This window comes from Desmodus rotundus, chromosome 8 (assembly GCF_022682495.2).
Source record: "Desmodus rotundus isolate HL8 chromosome 8, HLdesRot8A.1, whole genome shotgun sequence".
Lineage (NCBI taxonomy): Eukaryota > Metazoa > Chordata > Mammalia > Chiroptera > Phyllostomidae > Desmodus > Desmodus rotundus.
The window spans coordinates 10,538,965-10,565,240 of NC_071394.1; the positions used below are offsets into that span (position 1 = coordinate 10,538,965).

The 26,276-nt window shown below is 49.3% G+C and overlaps 1 protein-coding gene across 10 annotated transcripts in view; it reads left to right on the forward strand.

Moving 5' to 3' along the window:
• Positions 1–26,276, forward strand: part of MTSS1 (MTSS I-BAR domain containing 1) — a 138,397-nt gene that overhangs the window by 11,456 nt on the left and 100,665 nt on the right. For all 10 annotated transcript variants that reach the window (XM_045204854.3, XM_024572131.4, XM_045204850.3 and 7 more), the window contains exons 2-3: positions 11,515–11,576; positions 15,338–15,411. In XM_045204854.3, the coding sequence (XP_045060789.2) occupies positions 11,515–11,576; positions 15,338–15,411 (136 nt within the window). The remainder of the gene's footprint in view (positions 1–11,514; positions 11,577–15,337; positions 15,412–26,276) is intronic.

Here is a 26,276-nt window from a genome sequence, read left to right on the forward strand (position 1 = left end):
TGAGTTCGGTTTAATGGTCGCTCTTTGTTTTGAAGTGATTGTTTACTGAACCTTCAAAGCCAGCTCTCCAGCAGGATGTGATCTGGGCCTGAATAATTGGATGAGGCACCCCAATAGGAAGCAAGTAGTGGGGACCAGAGCCAGGAGTAGCTAGCTGATGGCCAAGCCTTTGGCATCCGAGCACTGGGGGGCGGGGCCGCCTCTGGAGGGCCTGAGGCCCTCTTGCAACCAGAAGTAGACCTGCAGCAGGGGTCCCTTGGAACCTGGCCTCTTTGATGTCTGGCTGGCCTTAATTAGGGACACCCTAATTAAGTCACCGAGGAGGAAGCTTTTTCCTAAAAATAAATTAGCAAATGTTTTGAGAGCATTTCATGAGGGATTACTTCTCAGATTATGCAAGTAATGGAAAGTTAATGGAAGACAAACTGAGAAACCTTAGTTCAGGAAAAAACCAAAGTCACCCTAACCACTCGATCACAAAGTGCCTCATGTGCACACATTTTCGATGAGGGTTCACGTGGCCTGCGTGGTGCCAGAAATCTCTCTTTCCGCTTAGCCTTTCCCTGTACTGCCTTTCCGTATGCGTAATTATAAGCCATGTCAGTGTCCATGGCCGCGTGGTGTTGCATTGTTCCATAAGCCTGTAGTTAATGCAACTAGTCAACACGTGTTGGGGACCCACTGTGTGTCAGGTTCTCAGTTACGTGCCGGGGGCACAGCAGTAAATAAAAGGGACACAAATCCCTGCCCTCCTGGACTTACATTCCAGGGGAGTGGGGACAGACACACTGAGTCAGTCACGTGTCTTGCAGATTAGAAGGATTGCTTGCAATGGGGAAAAATAAAGCAGGGACCACGTTGCTGTTTTTAGATAGGGTGGTCAGGGAAGGCCTCACAGAGCAATCGCTTATGAAGTTATGTAGATGTCAGAGGAAGAATGTTCCAGATGTGCAAAGGCCCTGAGGTGGGAGCCAGTTCCGTGCCGGTTTGTGTTTAGACGGTGTCCAGGTTTTGATGAATTATAAGCAGCACTGCAGTGAATACATCCTTGTAAGCTACATGTTGTTAGGGTTCAAGGAAGGGGCGGTGTGATCCACTTGTCAAATCTATCCCGGAGAGCAATGGCCTTACAGCACTCGGCATAGTTGGTGCGCTCTGCCACCTTCCACTAACCAGGGCCTCCTCCACAGCCCCGAATCCCACCCCCGGGCAGCCGGGAAGGGCGACAGCTGTGCGCCACTTCCACACTATGGCCCTCTCCTGACTTCCGTAGTCAGGTCTCCCCAGAAGGATTTATCCTGGGTCCAACGCCTGTGCTTTTCACGGCTTTTGGAACCCATTGCCGAAGCCTTTCAGAAAGCGTGCGTGTCAGCTCACAGCCCCCTGTGTGGGTGCTCATCACCAGGGATTTCGTCTTAAGGACCACTAGGACTGAGAAGTTGCCGTGGCCACAGCTTCTGAGCCCCCGAGGGACATGGTGTCTTATCGAGTGTGGGGACCCTCAGTCTTGCTGTTTGTGGTGTTGCAGAGCAGAGCATGAGTGTACCCTGGGGAGTGTGTGAGGTACAGACCCCTGCGCCCATCCCCGGAGGTGCTGCCTGAGAGGATCTGGGGTGGGGCTCAGGTGTCTGTAGTTCTGGCAGACATTCCCTGTCAGTGTCTGGTAGGTTGTGCTGGGATTATACTGCGAGTAGGTGGGAGTAGGGGTGGCTCTTGGGCCACCATGAGCCAGCCACCAAGCACCTCCTGCAGCTCCTGAAGTGAGGAGGAGGGATCTCCCCGCTCTCAAATCACACCTACCTGGAACGTGTTGTAGGTGAGCGAAAGGACTCCTGTGCCTGAATGTTGCACGACCTTCTCTCTGCCTGCTTTTCTTTGCTAATTTTGTTTCTTTTGCAGGAGTGCTTCCTCCTTTCCTTCTTTGTTTCCTTCCTATTGGCCAGGAAGATTCTCTTTTATCCTGTAATTCCGAGGGGAGGTGTCACCACCACTTGCACCAGCCCCACCTCCCAGCACTTCACATTTGGGTGGGTGCCCTCCAAAGGCTTTGGGACTGGTGGCTTACATGTCAGTGTTCTCTTGTCTCTCCATGGCCAACACCCTGCTTGTCGCTTGTGCATAGTAGGTGCTCATTAAATGCCCGAGTCGGGGTGGCTGGCATTGTAGACTGACTCATTGACATAGCTGTCGCCAGCATTTATTGAGTGCTGGTCACCCTTTCGAGCAGTTGGATTATTTCACGTACTCTCATTGTCATCCTTTGAGGTGGGGTCTCCCGTGGGCATCATTTACAGAAGAAGACAGGGCAGCACCAGCCGACTGAGTAACTTCAGTCATCCTGCGGGGAGAGCTGACGTTGGCCAGGCCGACTCCAGAGCCATGCGCGTAAGCCCCGCTGGTGCTTTCGGACTCTGGAATGTGGTTCCCCTCGGGGTCCTCTATCCAGGCAAGGAGAAGGACAGTCCATGGAAAGATGTCAGGGGCAGAGCAGTGACTGCAGAAGTAACACACACACTCATTGCCCTTTTTAGTGACGCCCACCCGGGAGTCATTTCCAGCAGCCGACTGGGCTTTTGAGGGTGTGGAGGAGGCTCTGCATGACGGAAGGTGGCAGAGCGCACAGGTATGCAGGGGGCAGTAAGGCCGTGCACATGCAGGATCCCCTCCCGGGTCCCCGGTGCTGGAGAGATCACCCCCAAGCAGAACTGATCCCTAAAGGCAGAAGCAGTTGTGGAGATGGGTGGAGGCGAATCAGAGAGGGAGGTTCCAGGGAGAAGGGGCTGAGTACAGGCACGCAGACTAGCAGTAATAATGCCTGACATTTGTATAGGATGTGCAGGTCACCAGTAATTTGCTTAGGTTCCTTATCTCTCGTGGACATTTATAAACGGGAATAAACAAATGCAGCAGAAGCTTTGGACTCTGCAGAGTGGGACAAGGTCAGAGGACAGATGCTTTTATTCTGTGTCCAGCCCACGCTGGACACAGACGTTACTTATTCGCACGTGGACGAGAGCAGCCAGACCCTGTCAGGTGCTTAGCGAGTGAGTCCCTGAGTTTCCAGTTTGGACAAGCAGGAAGTTTTTGGCGAATCTGGGGAACAATTTTATTTTCAAAAGAACTGGGCAAACTTAGGGAGCAGTTTACAAAGTAAGTTAGGTGTGAGGGCAAACCCTTCCCTGACCTCTAGGAAATTATTTAAGCTCTCTGTGCCTTAGTTTCCCCGGGGAGAAAGGGGAGTGTTTAATGCCTGCTCTGCTGCCTGCTCTCTCCTGGGTGGCTTTGTACCCTGTCCAGTATGTGTGAAGTGAGACGGTGTGCTTAGTGAGGGTCGTGAAATAGCGAGAACTCCCGGGTGGCTCCAGACCACTCTCTGAAGTACTAGAGGAAATAGCATAGGAGGACAAATGGAGGCGGAGGCAGGGGCGGGGTGGGGTGGGATCAACTGGGAGAATGGAACAGGACAGGGATTTCATTTTCAAAGAAATGTACATCGTGGCACATGCACAAGTTTTGCAGAACTTAAAAGATAGAACCAGAAACCTCGTTGCAGCCAGAATACCCCCCCCCACCCCCCCTGGACGCCCAGGCGACGTCGCCCGTTGGGGCCGGTGCTGCCTGGTGCGGTGCCGTTCCTGCTGGGAGAGAAGTGTTGCACTTCTGCGCCCGCCAGCCCTGGAGCCGCCAGCCACCTGTGGCTGTCGAGCACCTGAGTGAGGAACTGAATGTTTGGGCTTATTTTATTGTGACTAGTTTCAGTTTACGTTAGTCCACGTGGCTAGGGCCCCTTTTATTGGAAGGCTTGGAGTAGACAAAGGGAAGGCTCCTTGGTAGGAAACTTAAAAAATAAATACTACGTTGAAGATACAGTGGACATATTCGTTATTTTTTTTTTTAATTTTATTTCCAGTGGAGACCTACCCATATGTCAGAAAACAGGCATTCTGGGCCTGGAACCTCATAACCCAGGAGGAAGAACAAAGCTTGATGTCCTTGCCTTAATTAGGGTGTCATAGTTACAAATGGAGCGGTTTGTGAGGGGTGGGTGGATGGAGGGAGCACCTTTTGTGGTTCAGTCTTCTTTTTTATAGGCGTATTTATTGCTGGTGAGCTTGGGCAAGTGGGCGAGGGTGGGCGTGCGAGGAAGCAACCATTGATTATCTCCAAGGCTGTCATCCGCTTGATGGACAGGGATAATTAGTGGATTAGGCGAGCTCCAGTCAGCGAATAAAAGCCCAGGAATGGCTTTTATGATGGATGGGCTTACACAGTGCCTTTTATCTGAGGATCCTGGGAGTCCTTCATCTTGCAGGATGGGGTGGGGAAGGGTGGTTTTGGGGACAAAGCTGTGATAGGCACTCACGGGCCCTGTCCTTCATTCTGCACACCCACTTCTGGAAGCCGCAGGTTCCTGCCTTGCACTTAAAGAAGCAAGGGGTCCAGAGGCACTTCTGTGTGGGTCACACGCTTCCTCTTGATGCTTAGTTTTTTTCGTTTCTCCAGAATCTGAGCTCACCAAGGGGTGTGCCCAGAGGAGGAAGGGGAAGGATGCTGTGGGCTGTGTGCCTGACGCTCACCCCGGCGAGGCTCCCGCAGACCCACCGAGGGACCTGGGGGCAGCAGCAGCCCATAGAGATGACCCGGACGGTCTGTCCCATCTCCTGGCAGAAGCAGATTGGTTCCAGGGTCTCCAGAAAACCTGGAGATGTGATAAAATTCCCCGTAATCACAGCACTAGGGACTGCAGCAACTGAACATCGCCAGGGTGTTCCTGGGAGACCTTTTTCTGCATGAAGGGCTTTTGTTTGTTTCGTGTTTTCTTCACTTGGTCGAGGACCCTGACCATTCCTAGGGTGACACTACAGCCCCCTGGGGCATTGCCTTTGTTATCGGGGGCTGTGTGTTTAGGGAGCCCCCCGAACATCCTACGCTGCCTGGGCTTCTACAGGACCCCAATGAAAAGCTGGACCCAGCCTGCCCGCCGAGTGGCTGTCGGTAGCGCTAAGGCTGGACTGGGAGGCTGGGGCTCTTCATCTTGCTGGTCGTGTTTCCCAGAATCAGGGTAGAGCTTGGGTCACAAAGTCAGCCTAGCCCACTGCGTGTGGCCTCTGTGGTCCTCAGTCTCCTTGGCTGTGAAATAGTGTCAGTACCTGCCTCAGGGAGTGGCCGTGAGCCTGTAACAAAAGTGTACATCAGACTGTGTCTCAGAGTGTGGCCTGGGGGCTGCTGCCGTCACTCCAGTTAAACACGCCACATCCAGGTCCCTCCTCACCTCAGACCCTGGGAATCAGAACCTGTGTGTTTTGCAAGAGCCCCAGGCTTGAGAAATGCTGATGTAAGTACCTGGCACCTAGCCACTGCTTAGAAAATGGTGATGCTTGGTGTCGGTCGTGACAGTGACGCTTGTCAAGGTGGAAAGAGGAGCTTGAGAGGTTACCTATCCCGTCGGATACCCCAGCCTTGAGTTCTCATCAGCCATAACCACTGGGGAGCCAGCCTTCGTCTGGGACCTGTGGACAGGGTGGAGGACTTTGAGCTGGAACCGGTGCTCTATAGCCTGTCCCCCACTGGTCCCTATTTTATTCTCCGCTGAGCCCAGTTCTCCTCCTCCTGAGAGTCTTCTCCAGTTCCTGGCCCCTCTGTTCCCTGTGGGGCTGCGTGGGTGTCCGGTTCCTTCAGCTGTCCTCGGAGGCTCCGATGTCACAGTGGGCTGGGCTGGGAGAGGCAGGTCCTGCATTATTTATGGGGCACGTTAACCAGCCGTGCCGATGAGTTTCACAGTGTGGTGTTCTGCTCCGTGTGTGGGATGCCATCCGGGACTTCTGTTTGATCCAAAACAAAACAAAGCAGAACAAAACAAAACAGAACCCCAAGCTCTGCAGAAGGCCAGTCACTGGCTCAGTACTGTGCCCTGCGTAAGACAAGGGTCCTGCTCAGCTTTCTGGCTGTGGGCGAAGTGGAGGAAGAGGAGGAAGACCCAGGGGTGTGCCCAGGGCTCAACCTTGAGGGTGGGGGTGCGGAAGCTGACTCACATGTCAGTTTCGGTGGCCACCAGACTCTTGAGGAGCTGAAAGCTAGATGGGCCTTTTTCCTCAGAAGTAAGAAAATGACTTCATTCTCTTCCCCACTACCCAAGGGACCAGGTTGTGGTCAGGTGTGGGACCCCTTAGCCACGTCCTCTTGTCCCCTGGCTGGTTTGGGATTTTTGTCACTCGCCATGTGAACAAAGGCCATATAGTCTTCCTCGGCTGCCCCATTCGTGGTACGCTCTGGACCTTGGCCTTGAAGGCTGCTCGTGGTCACCTTGCCTGCCCCACCCATCTCCTGCTTCTCCCAGCGTGAATGCCCCACTCCAGGGGTGTCCTGTGGACAGAGCCCACTTGGGTCCTCTCTGCCCCCATTGCTCAGCCCTCGAGCCCACAGTTGGGAGGGGGAGACTCAGGCTCATAGACAGGGAATCTCATGATGCGAGAGAAGCAGGTGCGTCTGAGAACACTCTGGCAGAGGTGACACTTGAGCTGGGTGGTGACAGCTGAGTAGAAGCTTTCAAGATTGTTGAATCTCTGTGGAGGTTAGGAGAGAGGACAGCCATCGGGGGTGGGGCCTGATGGCTGCAGGGGTGAGTTAGAGCCTGTCTTCTGGGAAGCCCACCTTGCTCTCCTTGTAGGACGTGGGGACTGTCACACCGCTTGATTTAGGGAGTCCTCTCCATGCTTGTAAACAAATGCACTTTCTCTTCCCGTTTCAGTAAGGGGGGCTTTTCCTTTCTCTCGGAACCCAGTGTGATCTCAGTTCTGTTTTCAACAGCTGCCAAAGGTTCCAAACCTGCCTACTGTCCGCTGTGGAGAGATTCAGTGGTCCTGGAGGGAGGAGAGTCTGTTTTTCCCTTTGCCTGTGACTTTGGCCTTGGCTGAACCCCGGCTCTGGGCGGGAGTCTCATTTTCTTTGATTTGGGTCTGTCTGGAAAGTTATAAACCCTGATGTGTTCTCTGGTGAACCTCTCAGTGCGGTCTGTGTTGAGAGTTTTCACAGCTCTGGGACAGCCTTTCTAGAGAGTTCCTCAAATGTGGACTCAGCCAGAAATGTGGCCCCAGGAGAGGACCTTCTAGGGCTTCTCGGTGGGCAGTGGTGAAAGACCAAGGACTACATTGGAATTGCTTTCTGTAAGGGCCCTCAGGGCACGCAGTGTCTTGACCGGCAAATTTCTTTTAAAATTTGAGTACGATTTCCTTTACTGAGTCCAGAAAAATCCCTGGTTTTATCTCTGACCTTTTCTCCAAGTCCCTTCTCCCTCCTTTCTCTCCCCCTTCAAGCTTGTGGATTTTTGTAGTAAAACTGATTTCAGGTGGGTAGAAACTTCGAAAGAAACTTTAAAAAAAAAATCTGGAGCAACCCAAATCACCTTGCCTTTACATTTTAATAACATTTACACACTTCAATTTTTTTTTTCTTAAACAAGGAGGTTTTTGTCTTCTGTTCTTAGAAGTTCTTTTTTTTTTTTTTAGAACCCATTAAATTATAGATTGCTTAAAAGAGGTAGGCCTGACACTTTGAAAGACTGTCAAGTATCACGAAGGCAGGAGAGAGCTGCTTTTGGCAGGCTTCTCCTGGCTGAGTGGGCGTCCGTAGGCGGAGAGCTGTGTGCTGCCCCCCTTGACTGGAGAGGGGACCCTCCTTTGGTTGCTAATTTGGTAAAGACTGAAGTGAGGCTTCAAGTGGGGGCAGGAAGTAGCTTTGGGAGTGGTTTGAACAGTCGTTCTTCGGCACATTCATCTCGGGTTGGAGTACTCTACCCACCCTCTGCTTGGGAGGGGCAGGGACGGTGCCTGACTCCGTGCACCCAGCCGCCTCGGTCTGTGGAGGCTGTGGCTGACCGACAGTGGGACGCACAGTGCACCTGTGCCCAGCTGGCTCTGTCCTTGGGAGCAAGGTCGAGGGATTCCAGCCTGGATGGGCAGGCCGACTTAGAGGGTTTGTGCCTTCTCTCCCGACAGCCTGAGAAACACTTGGACCCATCCTCTCCAATGAGCCCTTAACGAGCACTTTTATTCTGACCTCGTTTGTTCCTCACACCAACCCTGCAAAGTCGTGACTGGTCCCCATGCAGAGCTCCAGCAACCTGCCCGATGTCACCTTGCAAACAGGAGAGTGAAGATTCAATCGAGGAGACTGAACTCTGGAATTTGTGTGTGTGTGTTTGAATCCTCACCCCAGGGTATATTTATTGATTTTTAGAGAGAAAGGGAGAGAGATAGAGACAGAGAGAGAGAGGGAGATGAGAGATGAGAGAAATGAGAGAGAAACATTGATTGGTTGCCTCTCACTTGTGCCCCAGTGGGGATCGAACTTGCAACCTAGGCGTGTGCCCTGACCAGGAATCGACCCCGCAACCTTTTGGTATGTGGGATGACTTTCAAACCAACTGAACCACCCAGCCGGGGCCCGATTTCGTGTTCTTTATTCTTTTGTACATTCTTTCAGTGTTCAGTGATGTTAGTGTTCAATAATGGTGATGGAATACCATCCTAATAAATACTTTTTATTAGTACTTATCATTATAAGGAACAGGCCCTGAGAGGTAAAGTGACCTCACCCAGTCATTTATTTACTGGTAGGACCCTTGCTAGGATTCAGGGCTCAGTGCTTCCTGCACAGGCATCTTGACATTCCGTCATGCTCTCAGTGACTGTGCCTGACCTTTTTCTTAAGAAATATCATGGATCATCTGAGTGACCTTCTTCAGGGGCTTCCTGGGTGGGAGTGGCCGGTGCTGGGAGAGAAGGGGCAGCTCTCGTGTCCTTTGTGTAGATGTGAGGTGATGGTGCCTTTGCTGGAAGCGGGTGCTCACGGGGTCTGAACATGGGCTTTTCAAAAAGCTTTTCCCACTGGCTTGTGGATCCGAAGGAGAAGGGGAGGCTGTCACTGGTTGGTGGAGCTCTTGTGCTCTGAAGGATGCTCACCGATGCCTGTCTAGACAGAGATCCCTCCTGGCCAGCCAGCGAACTCTGATCTCAGCCCTTACCTCTTTCATTATTTGGATGTAGATGTAGCAGGGGTGTTCACACCCGGACTTGATAGGAAAATGGGACATTTTTAGGTGTCAAAATCAGAATTTCCCCTCAAGGTCTTGATGGGCCTGGAATGGTGGCAGCCTGTGCTCTTGGAAAGTTTCATTCAACATAAGTTAAAACAAAGTAACGCTCTTGGGTTGTAGAACCGCCCCCCAGGACACAAAGAAGGGATGGAGGCTCTGTGGCTTAGCAGTATGGTGACGAGATCTGTGCATGGGTGTTGGTGTCAGTAGCTCGGGTGTGGCTGCCTAAGGGCCTCCGCCAGGAGCCAGTCAGATGGGGTTGCTGACCTGGTGCAGCTTGGCATCCCCGGGGAGCAAACTGTGGCCGGAGGAGTAAGTCCAGAGGCTTGCAGCGGGCCAGGTGGGTCTCAGGAACCTCTGTGGAGCTGATGGTTGTGACCCAGCAGCTTGTGTGCTGGAGAATTCAGGGTTTGGAGGGACTGCAAATCCATGCTGCTGCTGTTGCCAGGACCTGCCGCTAATTTGATCTTAAATTTTGTTTATGTAACCACTTTTAGTGTTTTTATTAAAATGATACATGACCTTATTAAAAACAAAAAACAAGCTATGGCCAGAGAAGAAAGTACAAAGAAGAAAGCAGCGCATTGGTCCAAATCTTAACTCCCAGAAATAATCCATTTTAATATTTGGTTGGCAATTTTCCAACCAAATATTTGGTTTTCCAACCAAATGCGTCTCTCTGCACTTTGTCAGACAGACTTGATAGCTAGAGAAACGTATGTACATACGCACTTTTATAACAGGGTGTTCATGCTCTGCACGATGTTTTCAAAATAAAAATATATTTAATTTTACTTTCATTTATTGGAAGAATTGAAACTGAAGTGAAGTAATACCAAAGAAATTGCCAAACTTCCAAGAGCTGTTTCAGCCCCCAAAGAAATAAAGTTTCTCAGATATCCTCTAAAGCAGTGGTTTTAACCAGGAGTGATTTTGCTCCCAAGGGGACATCTGGCAATGTCTGAAGACATTTTTGGTTGTCACAACCAGTGGCATCCGTGAATGTTAGTGGCATGTAGGGAACACGGGTGATGGATGCTGCCAAACATCCTACAATGCACAGGGTGCATTCCCCCACCGAAAAGAATAATCTGCCCCAAAATGTCAGCAGTGGCAAGGGTGGGAAACTGCTGTCGGGGTAAGAGAAGATTATCAGAACCATTGGGAAGGTGAAATTACTAAGTTTGAGCTCAGCTGCAGTTTTAGACTGTTTTGATTGGGCTTCTGAAAAATGAGACGATCGGCTTCATGATACAGGTTCTCCCTCCTGTCCTTAGCAACGGAAATCAAGAGGCAGCCCGTGTTGTCTCTGCCGTGTCAAGGTTCGTAGCGTTTACCTTCTGTCCTGCAACCGCAGCCCCCCAGGTGGTTAGTCTTCACTCTGTATTTAAATGATTCAGTGCCAAACATAACTTCTGTAACCATGGTTTCCGCTTCTCTGGGTTTGTTTTGCATCGCCTCTTGGTTGTTGGCTCCTTGATCTTAATGTAAATGGAATGAGCGTGTGCAGGGAGGCGGCAGGCCCCGCTCTGGCTTGGCCCTGGCAGAATTGCACCTGCAGGTTTGCGTTCGCGTCTGAGCACCATGCTTAGAGGGAGGGAGAGTAGGGAGACACGACGGGGCGTTCCCAGGACCCTGTGGGGATGTGAAGCAGGGTCCCGGGTAGAAATGGAATTGAACTTGGGGGTTGCTGAAAGAAGGAAAGCTGTGGGTGAATGTGCTGGTCACCCTCAGTTCTTTGGAAAGACGTCCGTGTGGAAGCAGGTTGGTCTGAACTCTGAAGTTGCCCAGAAGGTTAGAACTAGGACCACACAGATATGTGTAGGACAGGGCGGCAGATACTGGCCGCTGTGGGAGGGTGCTGAGTTCACCGTCTGCTGACCTGTGCCGGGGAGCCGTCTGCAGCCACGCTGTAGGTAGATGCTGTGTTGGAGCCATCAGTGGAGCAGCTCCATTTAGGTAACTTCCCAACCTGGAGATTCTGAGAGTCTAACAATGCTTCCCAATGGCCGCCTGGGCAGGAGCCCCAGTCCCTCTGAGTCCCTCTTCCCTGCCCTGTGGGGTTAGAGGAGAATGGCCAGGGCCACTATCAGGCGGCTCAAGGTGTCCCCGCTCATCGACTTTGGGTCCCCCGCCCACTGACTCGAAGAGTGATGCATCAGCGTGTGTGTGAGATCCTGCCCACTTGTCCCAGGTGGTGTCTGAGGTGTGTGCCAGGTTATGGGGTGGAGCCCACTCTGCACCCATTCCGGAGCCAGTGCATGTGCAGGTAACCTGGGCAACGGACCATACGCTGCAAAGGGAGAGGGCATGCACACTGTCCCTGGCGTCACTGGGACCGGGTGTTGTGTTATCGTCTCCATCAGGTGTCTCTCACGGCGCAGTGCGACCTACTGATGGACGGCTTTGTTTTGTTGTAGGGGAGCTATCCAGTGTGGGAAGATTTCATAAACAAAGCAGGAAAGCTGCAGTCCCAGCTTCGGTGAGTAGAAGCGTGTCGTCCCCGGGAGAATGGCTACGTCCTCAGACAAAGGATGGAATAGGATGGCCCTGGGATGCAGTTCGGGGTTAATTTTGAAAGGGTTACAGATATAGAAGCGTGTGGTTGGTTCTAATTTGAGCATTGTCACTTAGTAGCCGTACGCCCTGGCCTCTGAGTCCCATGTATAAAATTAAACTCATCCGCTCTGCCTCCTTCCACGGGAATTTCCAGAGTGAGATGGGGTATTCTGTGTAAAGTGGTATGGGCAGCATTTATAGGGCACTCACTGTGTACCAGGCATATGTTAACTTAATTAAATCTTCCGACCCCCAGAGCTGAGTACCGTTTCTATGCCCATTTTACTGATGAGGAGACTGAGGCATAGATAAGCTAAATAACTTGCCCAAAGTCACACAGCTAGTAAATAATAGGGATTGGAATTTAGGGCATTTGGCTCCAGAGTGCATCCTCACAAAGTGTAAAACCTAGCGCATCGTACGTTGTAGAAGCTCATTTACATGAAATGTCGGGAAAAAGTAGAGCTGTGGGGGCAGATGTAGATTGGCGGTTGCCTGGGGCCGGAGTGGACAGAAGGTTGGCAGCAAACGGGCTCCAGCAGTCTTTTTGGGTAATGGAAATGTTCTAAACTCGGATGTGGTGGTGGTTGCATAATTCTAAATTTACTAAAACACTGTTGAACTATACACCTGAAAAGGATGAATTTTTATGGTATACAAATTATGCCTACATAAAGCTGCTTAAAAAAAATACAACTTAGTGCTATCTGCCCCCAAGGAGCTATTATTATTGTCTCATCTTGTGCTTTTGCATACATTGCTTAATAAGAAATAGAAAATATACCTACATCTTCTTGTTGAAACTACATGCTTGTAAATCAGTGGGAAGAAGGGCACTTTTGCACTTTGTGGGTGTCCCACGAGGGGGTGGGACACTTACAGAAGCAATCAGTTTCGTGCCCCTCGTTCATGGCACGTGGGTGATGACATAGGTTGGTTTGGATGTGTGAGGGTGATTTTCCAGAGAACAAAGCAGGTAAGTGTTTTTTAGGATCCAGAGCTCTGCAGATGACAGAGAGAGGACAGAAGGATGACCCAACGCTCTTGGGCCTTTGCTTGTGGACACCAGGGGTTACGGCTCGGAGTTGTGGCCGTAGGACTGGACATAGCATGGCTGGCTGCCCTGGAGACGAGGGGGGAAGCACTCGGGAGCAGTGGACCTTTTCCCTTTCAGTCCTGCACCTGCCTGCAGCCTGGGATTTCCATCCATGAACCGGGCATTTCCGGAGCCATGAGCGGGCCTCCTGGTGGACAGGGGCCTCTGTAGTATGGCTCCTTCTCCACTGGTCAAGTCCTTCACCATTTCTTTGCTTGAGAACTTATGATTACTTTACACTGAGTCGGCTCCAAACTCCTGCACTCGGAATGCGAGGCCCTTCACCTGTTTGTTAGTTACACGTGCAGCCCTGCCTCTGCCACTCTGGTCACTTATTTCCAATAGGTCAGCGGCCATCCTGTAGGTGCCTAACTGTAGTAAAACAATAAAACATTTAAGTTTCCCTGCTGCCACCCTCCCCCCCAGTACACACACGTCTACTTTTTCTTACCTCATTTAATTGTGCCCGGCAAGCTTTCAGGATTGGCCAAGGAGAAGATTCCTTCCCCTTTTTTACCAATGAAGAAGCCAAAGCTTAAGGTAATGAACTGATTACACGTATCAACACAAAGTGAGACTTGGAGCAATGTTGTCTTAGCCCCATTGGTCCAGAGTATGATACATTTTCTGTTTTTTAACAACATCTAGGCCTCCTGAGCGCAGGGGCCGTTTCCTCATTCTGGGAAACTGCTGGTACCCGGCCGAGGGCACTCCCGGGGCCTCACACCCATGGGGTGGTCTTCTGCATTTGAGAAAGGAGGAAGACCAGACGGTAGAAGAGGCAGTGAGTCCGGGAGCATTTCAGCTGAATCACTCCTTCCCGCTGCCCGTTGGAGAGGGCTGGGATGTCTTGTGACAACAGCAGGCAGTGAAATGCGACTCACTGGAAGGCAGTGTTTAAAGGCTCTTAATTCGTCACCCTTGACACCGTCCTCCTTTTCAGTGAAGCCCTGGTGACACGGGATGCGCAGGGCACCCCTACCGCGGGCTCGTTAACTGTGGATGGTCAGCGGTGACTCAAATGAGAGTAATTCCAGCCATTGTGTCAGATAGTAATTGTGCATCAGAACGAGCTCTTTATAAGCTCGAGGATGTTTGAGAAAGCTAACCTTTCCGGGGTTTGCATTTGATGTCAGCTCTTTTCAAACTGTGCTTCACAGTGTAATTTTTTTTTTACTTTGGTTTTGTTTTTTCTTTTTAGGTCATTTTTAAAAATAATTTGAGCAGGATGCTTTCTCACTCCACTGGAAAATGTTCAGGCCTCGTTTTGAAGTTTGGCTCTAAGGGACTTCCCAGGGCCACGCCTGGCACCTCCAGGAACTTCCTTTCCTTGCCGCTGCTGCTTACACTGAAAGGCCATTTCTTTCCTTTTTCTCTGTTTTGAACTCTTTCCTTGATAATCCTTATTCTCATCTTCTTCCTTCAGCAACTGTGCCTTCTTAAGAATGTTCAGTAAAGACTAGATTCATGTGTGAAATACTTGGAAATTAGCTTCAGGCTACCAGCCCCATTGCAAAGTGCCAGTCCCAGGGCTGGCTGGCTAGCTTGGGACATCCTCCGCCCTGCCAGGAGCTGGAGCGGTGCTGCTCCTCCCTGCACGACGCCTAGGAGCACGGTTCTAGGAACCAGGTGACCAAGGAGTGCTCCAGGCATCTCATGGTGCTTAGGAGCTTGTGAAGAATTCAGATTTGTTCCTAGGCCAACAAACGAGTATCGTAACTGTTCCCTGTTCTCAGCTTTTAGGAATTCAGAAGAGGCAGTTGAGATAGCATTCTGAGGGCGCAAAAACAGCATCTCAGTTTCATCGTGATTAGGATTTAGGTGGAAAGTCACATAGCTCAGACCTTGACCTTGTTGTGGGGTGAGCGCAGGATGGTGAGTCGTGCAGGGCGACTGGTCCCAGCTCTGGCACGAACTGGCGATCTTGCAAGTCACCTGGTAGTTGTGGTCTCAGTGTTCCCATCTCTAAAGTGGGTTATTTTAAACTGGATGATCTCTCACTAAGATTCCTTCTCCAAATCCAAGTATAGATTGTTTTCCTACTCTAAAATTAATTTTACTGGTACCATTCAAACTTTTTAATGTTTCTCTTTTTGGTAGAAACACCTGTCTCTACCTCCTTTGTGAAACTTTACCTGGTAACACTGTATTTTGCCATGTTTAAGGTGTACTTTTTTGCTCAAATTTTTGAGGGAAAAATAAGGATGCACATTATACATGGGCCTGATGATTACATACCGTAGGCATAATAATGGGCATAATAATCCATGTATAATGCACACAAAAATGTGGGCACGCATTATATACGGCAAATTATGGGGTAATTATGTACTGCCAGGTAAGATGGGATCACCAGCGTTCATTGACCAGCACCGAGTGAGCTGCACGTCGTTGGGGCGGAGGGCTCATGATGTGAGGAGGAGAAATGGTTCCTGGGAAACCAGCGGGTCCACCTAGCGAGTGCTTGTCCTCGCCCCGTCGGGCGGAAGATAGCGTTCAGCCCTCAGCAGAGCTGTTGGCCCCTGTGCTGCGATGAGCTTGCCAGTGTGAGGCATCCCTCATGCCATTGTCATCTGTTTGTATTTCAGGACCACAGTTGTAGCGGCAGCTGCCTTCTTGGACGCCTTTCAGAAAGTGGCTGACATGGCGACCAACACACGTGGTAAGCAGATGGCGGGGTGGCGTCCAGCCTGAACCGGGTTCAGCACATGGGCCCTTTCCCTTGGGGTGGCCTCATAAGAAAAGATAGCCTAAGTTGTCAGAGCTCAGCGGACTCTTACTTCAAATTGTTTTTTAACTCTTCGGGATTCCACATGTGGGAAGCTGCAAAGTTCTCCAGATGATAAAGAACCAAGAGAAGAAGAATGAAAAATCAAGGAAAGGAACCACCCCCTAGGCATGGGGTGGCTCGATGGTTTTCAGGTTACTCCCCATGACACACTGGTTGCAGAGCCTCGAGCTGTGCATTCGGGGTCCTTCGTTTTCCCTTTTCACAAGGGCTCTCCTGAGGTTTTCCGGCCCCGTGTGGGCGGGGAAGCAGTGAGAATGTTTGGACAGGCCACTTTTCTGGGTTCTGTAAAACGAGGGACCCTCGTGAACATGGTGTCCTACTGTGTTTGGGTTTCTGTTCCCCACATTTCACTGCAAAGCCCCTGACGTACAGATGAATGATTTCCTCATGTCTGAACCCCCCCCCAAACATTGTGCCTAGAACATAGTAAGTGTTTAGAGCATGTATGTTAAATCAACAAAAAAAGAAGTCTTTTGAAACATTTTAATGGTTTCAGTGACCACTGAATCTCACACAAGATGAATAATGACGACAAAAAAACAGCCCAGTATCCAGCTCCAGTGTTAGAAATGCAGCATCAGCCACGGCGTGTAGAAACCCCTGCTCCCAGGGGTGAGCTTTCCTTTCCACTCCCAGGCAGGGAGTCTCTCCTGCCTCGCCAGTGGCCGTATCTTTCAGGGCCTGCTCGAGCACGGATAGCTCCATGCTTGTTTTTGTCATCGTCATGGTGATATTGAAGAATGTGGGTGTTGGGGGTTGCTCCCAGTCCCAGGAGAGTTTGGCTTCTCGGAAGCACGTGATGGGCACCTCCGGGGGGCTTTCACTGAGCACCCATTTACCATGGGAGCTCAGTTAAATGTTCGAGTGAATTTGCGGTGAGCACACCTCTCATTCATTCAGCAAACTTGAAAAGTGCTGACATGTCAGGCACTGTCATGGGGCCATGGAAACCCTCACGTTACTCTCCTGGTCCGGGCAGAGCTTGCCATTGAATGGGGGAAATGCGGATGTGCAAATCAGAACTCTCCGTGTCGAAATGCTGTGTTTGCTCCGGTCACAGTGGTAGACCCGAGTGGGGGGGCATGAAAAAGGGGGCAGCTGACTCCACTCAGGGAGTCGGGGGAGGGCTCCCAGGGGAGGTCAAATTTCCTTTTCAGGGTGCCAACATTGTTCCAGGAGGTTCCCTAGGAAAATGGGGTGTCTTCGCCTGCTTTGTCCACCTGATGTTGGTCTTATCCATTGTCGTTTTTAAGCCCTTTAAAACAATTAGGACAGCGTTTATATGGGTCCCCTGTAGAAACTATAGAAAATGCAAATACAAAGAACAACGTCACATTGAAGCCAGTCTTCACCGCTGTTAGTGTTATTGGGTCTATTTTATAATATTTTCTTCTACTTCAGTGTCCAGACCTGGACTTGTCAGTTATATTATGTCCTTTTATTTTATTTTATTTATTTTATTTTTTAATTAATTTATTTATTTTTATTCAGTTACAGTTGTCTGCATTTTCTCCCTTTCCCTCCACCCCACCCCACCCCACCCCAGCCAGTCCCACCTCCCTCCCATATTATGTCCTTTTAGAATAGCCATCGGAATGTGTCTTTAAAAAAAAAAAAAGTGCTTTACTATTTTAAGGAATTTAGATATCTGACATTGCATTTTTGAGGCTGTGATTCATAACAAGTTTTGATATTTTAATGTTCAATTATTGGCTGGGCCCTAACGGATGGATTAGAAAGACACCCCCCAGTCGTCCATAATTTCCTGCAGTGGGAGCCAGGGTGCTGGCAGAGGCTGCTCCTAGGGTGGCTCTTGGTGGGAAACGGGAGAGCCTGCCGGTTCTCGTGGTCGACGGGAGGAAACACAGCAATGATTTGTGCGAAATGAAACCAGAGTAGCCTCTTTGTGGTGGTGATGGAGTTCGAGTCGGAGCTTGGAGGTGATGTATTGGACAGAAAACAAGTAATGCCACAGTGACCAGACCCCAGCTTCCGTAGATTTTTAAAGTATTTGGTCTCCGCTCATTTTTAACGATTCCAGAATCCGTCACGTTCGGCCATGTCCAGAACCCATGTACACTGAGGGGAAACAGCTTTCTGTGGCATGTGGGGCGGCGGGGAGGCGGGGGTTGAGGACTCTCGCATGACCTAAAAAGTGTCTGCTTGGTGGCAAGGAGATATATTTTATGGCGCTGATGAGAGAAACTCAAATGCACATACTTCTTGTATATTCAATAAGCATCAGAAGTGATTTTTACTAAGTTAATTTTTACTTAAAAATTGAAAAATACAGAGCATGCCCTCTGGGATTTTTAAAAATCCCTGTAACCAAATATATAAAATTGAACCCACCCTCCCAGTACCCTTTGCAGGCTTTGGGTTAGTGTTATGTGTAGACGTTTTCCTGCATAGAAACGCACCTGGGAGGGAAAAGCTAGTTGCAGAACAGTCTGTAGAATGACACAGAGCAAAGTCTGTCCGTAGGATCTGTTCCAAAAGGCAGCCTGTAGGAAGCATCATTTCCGTGCTTTGACTCCACAGTGTGCTCCGTGACAGCACCTACAGCTGTGCCTCGCTCCTTCCAGGGGCCAAAAGGAATTTCACTGTCTGGAGGTAGCACGAAGTGATCAGTCTTTTCTTGGGGGATATTAAGATTATCTCCACTTACTTGTTATTACAAGGTACGCTGCAGTTATTGACTATGTCTGCGCCAACCAAGGAAACAGTGAATCTGTAGAAAATGCTTCAAGCTGGTTTGATCAGCGGTAAATATACGAGGTCTGTCTGGAGAAAGTCCAGCCATTGTTAAGATAACGAGAATGGTTTGGGCAACATCGATATCCTGGCAGCCAAGGAGAGTGGACTGGAATGAGCATGTGTGAACAATGACAACTTCACTGTACTAGTCAGTGGGGGTTGGGGGGCAGTAGATGCCCTTGAGTGAGCATGTATTCTGTGCGGCTGTCGCATTCAGAATGACTGGGTGAGCAGAACAACGAATCTGCATCAAATTTTGTGTTAAGCTTGAACATTCCTCCGCAAAAGCTACTAGGAGGATTCAGAAGGCCGCAGCTGTGGGCAGTTTGGTGATTGGCAGCTTCATCACGACAGTGTCCACACTCACGTATCACTTCTCCTGCAGAGTTTTCTTCTGGCAAAATGTCAGATCACCCAGATGACTCAGGCCCCCTACAGCCCAGATTTGGCGCCTGTGACTTTTGGCTTTTTCAAAACTGAAATCACCTTTGAAAGGCAAGAGATTTCAGACCGTTGATGTGATTCAGGAAAATATGACGGGGCAGCTGATGGCAATTGGGAGAACTCTGTGAGGTCCTAAGGTGCCCACGTTGAAGGGGACTGAGGCATCACTGTCCTATATACAGTGTTTCTTGTATCTTGGATCTTCAATAAATGTCTCTATTTTTCATGTTACATGGCCGGATACCTCTGGACAGACCTTGTCTATCTGGGCTTAAGGTCATGAGCGGCTGTAACTCTAATACAGTTTGCAGTACAGAAGGTCCAGTGTCTTTTGCTTAGAGCCTGTGGGTGTGTCTTGCGAGTCCTGCTTGCTGGAGGTGACAGAAGGAGTAGCAGTTATTCTTAAGTGCATCTCTGACGCGGGATCCCAGCCCGCAGGATCCGGTGTTGTGGCAGCAATAGACACATACACTCAGACTACAGAAATCCTGTGGAGAAAAAGGGACGGCGTGGCCACTCTCTAAGTGAGAGAGGGCGAGAGGGCTGGAGAGAGCCCAAGAGAGAGAGTGAGCCGACCCCTGCCTGGACAGGCTTTTATTGCTTTTCTGGGCCCATTACATGGAGGATGGTCCTCATTTACTATATACACAGGTTCGCAGTAGGTGATTACCTTTTACGGACAACAAAGGACAGAATACTGCTAATTACTTCAAAGACAAGGATGTTGCAGCTCAAGGGGGAAACTGGTCACACTCCATACTTGGTGGCTTAGCACAGACTTTAGTAAGCATTTGCTGCCTCAATATCACTCAAAACCACTCAGTAAGCATTTGCTGCCTCAATTCAGGGTGAAGGAGTTTTAGCAAAAGCAAGATTCATAGTAGTCTAGGTACAATGCAGGCCTGATTCCCCACAGGAGAACCTGTCCGTGGGCGTGGGTCCTGCCCGCCAACCTTGCTCCCCACGGGCTTTTCCGAGTAGGGGCTGGGCCACATTTCCCATGCTTGGAACGGTTCCCCATACATCTAACTTGGGCAAGTGTCCAGAACTTCAAGCTAGCAGATCTCTGGTGTCCAAAATATTAGCATTCCATCTTGTTTCCCAAAAGAAACGGCTCTGAAAGGTCTTCGTCCTTTTTAGCAAATATTTCACACTAGCTTTTTATACAGTTAATTTAGGAACAAATTTTAAAGCTAGTCACTATAAGAGCAAAATCACCCTCGTCTTTATGTAACTATTGTTACACAGGATGTAGAAATATGTCAGAACTCTGTTTTGTTATTTTTTTTCTGTGGTGAGTACAAGTTGCCCTTGGAATGTGTGTATTTAGGTTAATAATTAAACTCTGATGGAGCTTAGGAGTTTATTAGCACCAAAATACATGGTACAGCTTCATATTTAATTGATTTTTTTACTTGTGTTTAATATGAAAATACACTTTTTTCTGTGTTATTAGCCACAGAGAATTAGTGTCTAGGCACTCAGTATACTTAGAAAGCCAGACTTTTGGGGCAGAATCACCATTTCCTTTTTGTCTGGGATGGACCAGCACACAGGCTCTTGTAGTAGTTGCGAAATATTTGAAGTGACTGGCATGCCGTTGTCTGGGTCCCATTAACAAAGAAAAGGAAGTGAATTAAGGTGGGGGGAGGCGTCTTAGCCCTCCACAGTGGAGGTGGCCCATTTTGGGGATCAGCGCCTCTACACCTGTAAGCAAGCACCCTGGCACACCAGGGCCTGGCTCTCCCTGTCAGTGGAAGGCAGGTGCGTCGAGCTCATGATATGCCCTGTCCTACTCAGCACTGGCCCTTCGTGGCCACTGCATCATCGCTCAGGTCAGCAAGGGCCTTTGGAGAGCATGATGCTGTGTGACTGTCAGGTCCGGCTGCCTCTGCGTGCGTCCGTAATTACTTGAAAGCTAAAATTCCCCATCTCAGGGATGTTTAGATGATGATACACCAAATCATAGTAAGGAGTTGAAGGTTATAAGAAGGAAGGAAATAGGTCGCCAGCCGACTAGATCATCTTTAATGTCCAAAACCCTTTGTATGTCACTTTTTAAAATGGGCGTGGTTTTCATCTCGAGAATGATGGCTAGCCTTTATTGAATACGTTCACAGGCTGGCCTCTGTCCTGTGTGTTTTACACATATTGAGTCTTTATTTTAACAACAGCCCTAAGAGGTAGGTGCTCGTGATCTTCATTTTAGGTGATGAAATCAGCCAAGAGAGTTTACCTAAGCTGACCAAGGTCACGTGGCTAGTAAGTGGTGAAGCCGGAGTCTGGCCCGGAGCCTAGGCTTTAACCATTAAATGACTATTCCTGGGTAAGGAGCTCCTGGATTTAGTATAGGCTTCTTATTTGCTTAAAAGTTACCACTCCTGAATGGATTAATAAAACAATCTGTGTAGCACCTTGGAGTAGTAACTAACTGTACGGGGCGCCCATGTCTGTGTTTGCCTTCTGGCTGTGCCGGCTGCGTGACCTCGAGCAACTTTATTTTGCTTCTCTGGGCTTTAATTTTTTCACCTGCAACAGGAGTTTTCCAGGACATAGGGCCCTGGATGGTCCCAAGTAAACTTTCTTGGTTGGCTCTAGTATTCTACGATTTTAAATCTTGATTTGGCCCCATTAAAGCCATAAAACGTGGGTGAAGAAAACTGAAGTTTCTTTTCTGTATCATCTTTAGAGTTTGCTCTGGAGACAGAGGGAGTGGAGGAAGCTAGGTGAAGCAGAGAATAATGGAGGGGGAGAGGATTGGAGGAGAAAAATGAAAATGGAAACCACACATGGGTACGTGGGTTGATTTGGGCTGTGACAAGGCCCCCCGGAGACATGAGCATGAGGAGGCGGGTGCAGCCATCGAGGTCAGAGGGTCAGACCTGTGCTGTCATCCGCGATTGCCGTGCTTCTGGGCGTCGGCGAAGAAAATCTCTGGCTGAGGATGGATAAAGCAGTCCTGCTCCTTAAAAATATGTTATGTATTTTTAGTGTATGGTACACGTTTTTAGTGTAGACTTCGTTAAATGCTGCAGTCTTAAGATATGGCTTCGTGGATTATAATCACTCGAGAATTTTTTTTAAAGTATTTCCAGGCCCTGCCTCCTATGTATGGAATCAGAATAACGGGGTGGGTGGGATGGGGAGGCGGGGCCCGGAAATCTCAGATTTACACGAGCTTCCCAGGAGAGGAGGACCTCTAGGAAGTGTCTCGCCACAACCCACCTGTCCAATGACATCTCCGCCCATGGCCGGCAGTGCCACCCACAGAGAAGTGCTTGCTGTTCCCTGAAACTCTAAAACCTTTTATCTCTTCCTGTTCTCACATGTGCATTCCAGGCCTGGCATGACCTTCCCAGTCCACCCCCTTCCTGCCCCCTTCAGCTGCCTGAGGATGTGCTGCTTGTCTTCCCTCTCCCCTTCTCTCCCAAGGTGAAGCCGGCCCCAGGCCTCCGGGCCTCTGTAACACATGATTTTTCTCACCTCGCTGTGTTGTCCCGTCTTCCCCAGCAGACAGTGAGCACCTCCAGGACAGGACCTGTGCCCCCTCCTCTCTGAGGGACCCACACACCCAAACACTAAGTAGCTGGCGTTTAACGTGGGCACATGGCTGTTATTCCCGGGGACCAGAGGCTGCTGGGATGGAGCCTTTGGCCAGATTCCGTTTGGGAGTTCAGAATTTGAACCTTGGCAGGTGGTACAAGGTGCTACTCTGCTGTGGCTGGGGAGGGGGAGGGGGTGGGGGAGGGGCAAAGAGAGAGGAAACCTTCCGTTGTAGGGGAGGAGGTGTTGGGAAATGGTTTGCAAGAGGCGGCTGGGCTGGCTTGTTTGCCCCCAAGTTTTATTTTAACCAGGTTGTTTAGCTGAGACTTCGCCGGCCCTTCTCTTGTGGATTGACTCTGGTGTTCAAGTCCTGAGCTCTCTTTCTCAGAATCAGAGCCTTACCATTCCTACCGAGGAGGCTCCTTAGCCACAACTGAGAAAAAAAATTAATTATTAAAAAAAAGTCTTTAAAAAGCTCTTTTTCACAGGCCTGGAACTGAATATTCTTTGAATATGACCTTAAAGGAACATGAACACATTCATTCAGTAGATTAAAAATAAAAAGGCATAAAACTGCAGTCTGTGGATCTATGGATGTGGCCATAGGCCATAAATTGGTTTCTTGCTCTTACAGGCCAATTGGGGCTCCTTAGTTATTTTTGGTTATGATCCTGAGAATTCTGGGAAGAGAGAGAACTTAGGAGCGTTTGAGAAGTAAGTTCAGTTGTAAGTTTTTTTTAGGAGCTGAGCTTATTGTTTTGAAAGACTGAAGGATACTGTATTAATCTTTCTGATGATCTTCTTCCAAAGGAGGCTTTGTAGGTAACAGGAGAAGAAGGAATGCAGCGTAAGGCATCTCAGGCAGCCTGGAGAAGCTTTATGGAAAACTGCCCGGGGCTGACTTCACTCAGAGCCTGTGTGTGGCTGTCGGAGGGGCGCTGACACCTGAGCTCGGATTTCTGGGAGCTTGGCGCCCCTTCAAGGCCCAGGACTCAGCTGCCGATTTGTGAAAAAACTTTATAAACTGAAGCACTTGCTGGCTTGCTTGCAGAGTGGATCGACCAGTAGCTGTATTTTCTCATAATTTAAAACATGAATCTCGGTGTGCTGTTTTGATCACGACCTAGAATCTCTCGGTTGCCTTTCATTTGGGGGGTTTTGAGCTTGACCTGTTGATTTGATTCACATGAAAGATGCTGGGGATGCCCTCGACAAATTTTGCCATGTTGGTAATTCCATTTTGATAGTGCTCGCTGCTGTATTTGAAGGTGGGTGTGGGGCGTAAGAACAAAGCTATAAAAAACAAAAACATTTGCAGTTGGTTACAAGTAGGAAATTGGCTGGGCCAAGATAAAGTTATCTTCCTCCCGATTTTTTTATTCGTTTTTTTTTTTCACCTTTTCCTGCAGGCGTTGTGCCGGGCCCTGACAGGTCCTGTGTGTGCTTAGGTGAATGGCCCCGATGCAGTCCTGACCTCGTGGGGCCTTGGGGCTGGGCCAGGGTCGTTCTGTGTGATGGGGAAATGTTACACAATTTGCCATCTAATAAGGTGGCCACTCGCCACATGAGGGGTTCCTGAGCACGTGAAATGTGGCTAGTGTGACCGAGCAACTGACTTTCTAATTTTTAAATCTTAATGTTAATTAATTTTAATTTGAACAGCCTCATAGGCCTCATGGCTCCCGTATTACACAGCACAGCTACAGGGAGTGTAATGATTTCTACAAAGAAGGGTGGTTCTGCTTTAACAGTACATATAACATTTTATGAGTTGTCTCATTTATTCTCTTTTCTATCAGAAGGCTTTACTGAGGGTCCTCCGGGTACCTAGGGTTCTGGGAATGCAGCCGTCAGTTAGAAAGGCGCCGTTTCTGAGACAGTGGGTCAGCGGGTGGTGGAGGGTTTAGGCAGGCAGGTAGTGGGGGGCTAGGTGGGGAGGTACATGGAAACAAGAATTGTAATTTAAACGATGAATGCATCACCCTCTTTTTAAAGCATGTCCCTTTCATGCCTTCTCAAAGGACAAGCTATTATTCCAAAGAGGGCAAACACTGGTTCCAGATGAGGGGAGGGAATCTTACCCTTTTATACATCAGACACAGAAATGCATATTCTGAAGCAGACATACGTATGTCTGTGGAATTAAAATTGTGTGGGGAAAGGGGTAATTAGGGAAAAAACATTCCAAAAAGGCTCCTTACGGGAATGATAATGGGGAAAAGCTTGAGAAAATTTTTTTGTGAAGAAGACTTAGCTTTAGACAGGTCAGCCCTTTGCCCCATTCAAGGTACATTTAAGGCATTTTCCTGAACTTGATGAGGGTGTTTGCTGTTAGATACTTCATTTGAATGAACAAAATTGGCAATCCATATTACCGAGCTCCATGGCCTTGTCAAAAAAACGTTGCCCACCGTTGACCAGAAGGTGGGTCCCAAGACATTCAAGACCGGCTCCCCTCCTCACTGTTGGGTAGTTACCATTTTACAAAATTCTTTAACCACAAATGAATGTGAAGAAAGACTTCAGTGCTGCGTTATATCTAGTGGCCCTTCCTTAATTGGACTTTATGGCTATAATCCTTTTAATGAAGATTTAATAGTGTGTTGTGTGTATACGTTTAGGTTTAATCAGTGTAAGAACCTATTTAACAACCTGTGTGTGTGTGTGTGTGTGTGTGCGCGCGCGCGTTCCAGGAGATTGGAACCATGAACCAAGCATCACCCGTGATGAAATGACATCTCTCCTTTCTGACCCCATCGGCCTTTCCTTGATGTTGGAGCCAAGGCCTAACAGCACTGTTTGCCCTGCTCTGCGCTGGGCAGCCCCAGTTGCCAGGGAGGGGCTGCTGCACTGTGGTCAGCCAGTGTCCTGCCTGGGTAGTGTTTGGCTCGTCACTGTGTCTTCCCGAAAGGACATGGGAAAGGGCAGTTCTCGTGAGTTGGCCTGAAAGGATCTAACCTGAGTCCCACTTTTATATAAGGGGGTCCAGAGCAGGATGTCACCAGAATTCTAAAATCCCATACCAGACAGAGCTGGGAATATCCAGATTCCCGCCCGAGCCCCTGTGTGTCCCATTAAGGCTTGCCCACCACTGACGGGAGAGGTGGGTTTGCTTCTGCTCCATTCAGTGGCGTTACCCGGTTTGCCCTGGTGTGTTTTCCCAGGCGACGCTGCAAGTAGGATGTGTGCTGTTTTCTGTGCAGCCCCAGCAGCCTTCGCGAATGCTGGAGAATTATGTGGTGGTGGTGGTAGCAGCAGCAGCAGGGAGGGAGGTCCAGGCGTGGGGGCGTGTGTGTTTTTGTGGGTGCCTGGGTTGGTGTGCGTGTGGCACGGCTGTTTGTGTTGTTAGGCGGTTTCCGTACCGAGGTGATGTCCTCAGTGCTTCGTCCTTTCGGTGGGCCGGTTTGTCGTGCATTTTGTCCACGAGCGCTGAGGATTCTCCCCTCTTCCCATCATAGTCCTTTCCTTCTTTCCTGTTTACTTTGGCTCACTAACTAATACTCCTCCACCCCCTCCTGCTGCCCCTTTGGTCAAATATTGATTAGCATTCATGAAAAGAATGCAATTATTCTAGTTCTTTGATGAGGCAAAACTTTTTTTCTTTTTTTCCTACAGTGCTTTCTTGGGAAAGATCATTTGCCATACAGTCATGAACTTGGTGAGGTTTGCCCCCTCAGATAAAAATAGTCGCGTGGAGCGTAGATGTGAAGTTGAAGACACTCAAGTTGTCAAACTAGTATTTTTCTAGAATGAGCCTACACCTCATCACATAGCCGCCTCCTCGCCACTCCCCTGAGAAAGCCCCAGCCAGAAAACATGCCCGGCATGTGGAAACTGTTGCAGTAACAGCTTCACTGTCGCTGTGCCTTGCACTCTGCTGGAGGAAAAACGAAGTTGGGAAGTAAATCAGGGAATAAAGAATATTCACAGAGTCTTCCATCACCAAGAAGCTGACAGCTAATTCTCACAGTACATTTTAAAGGAACTTGCTT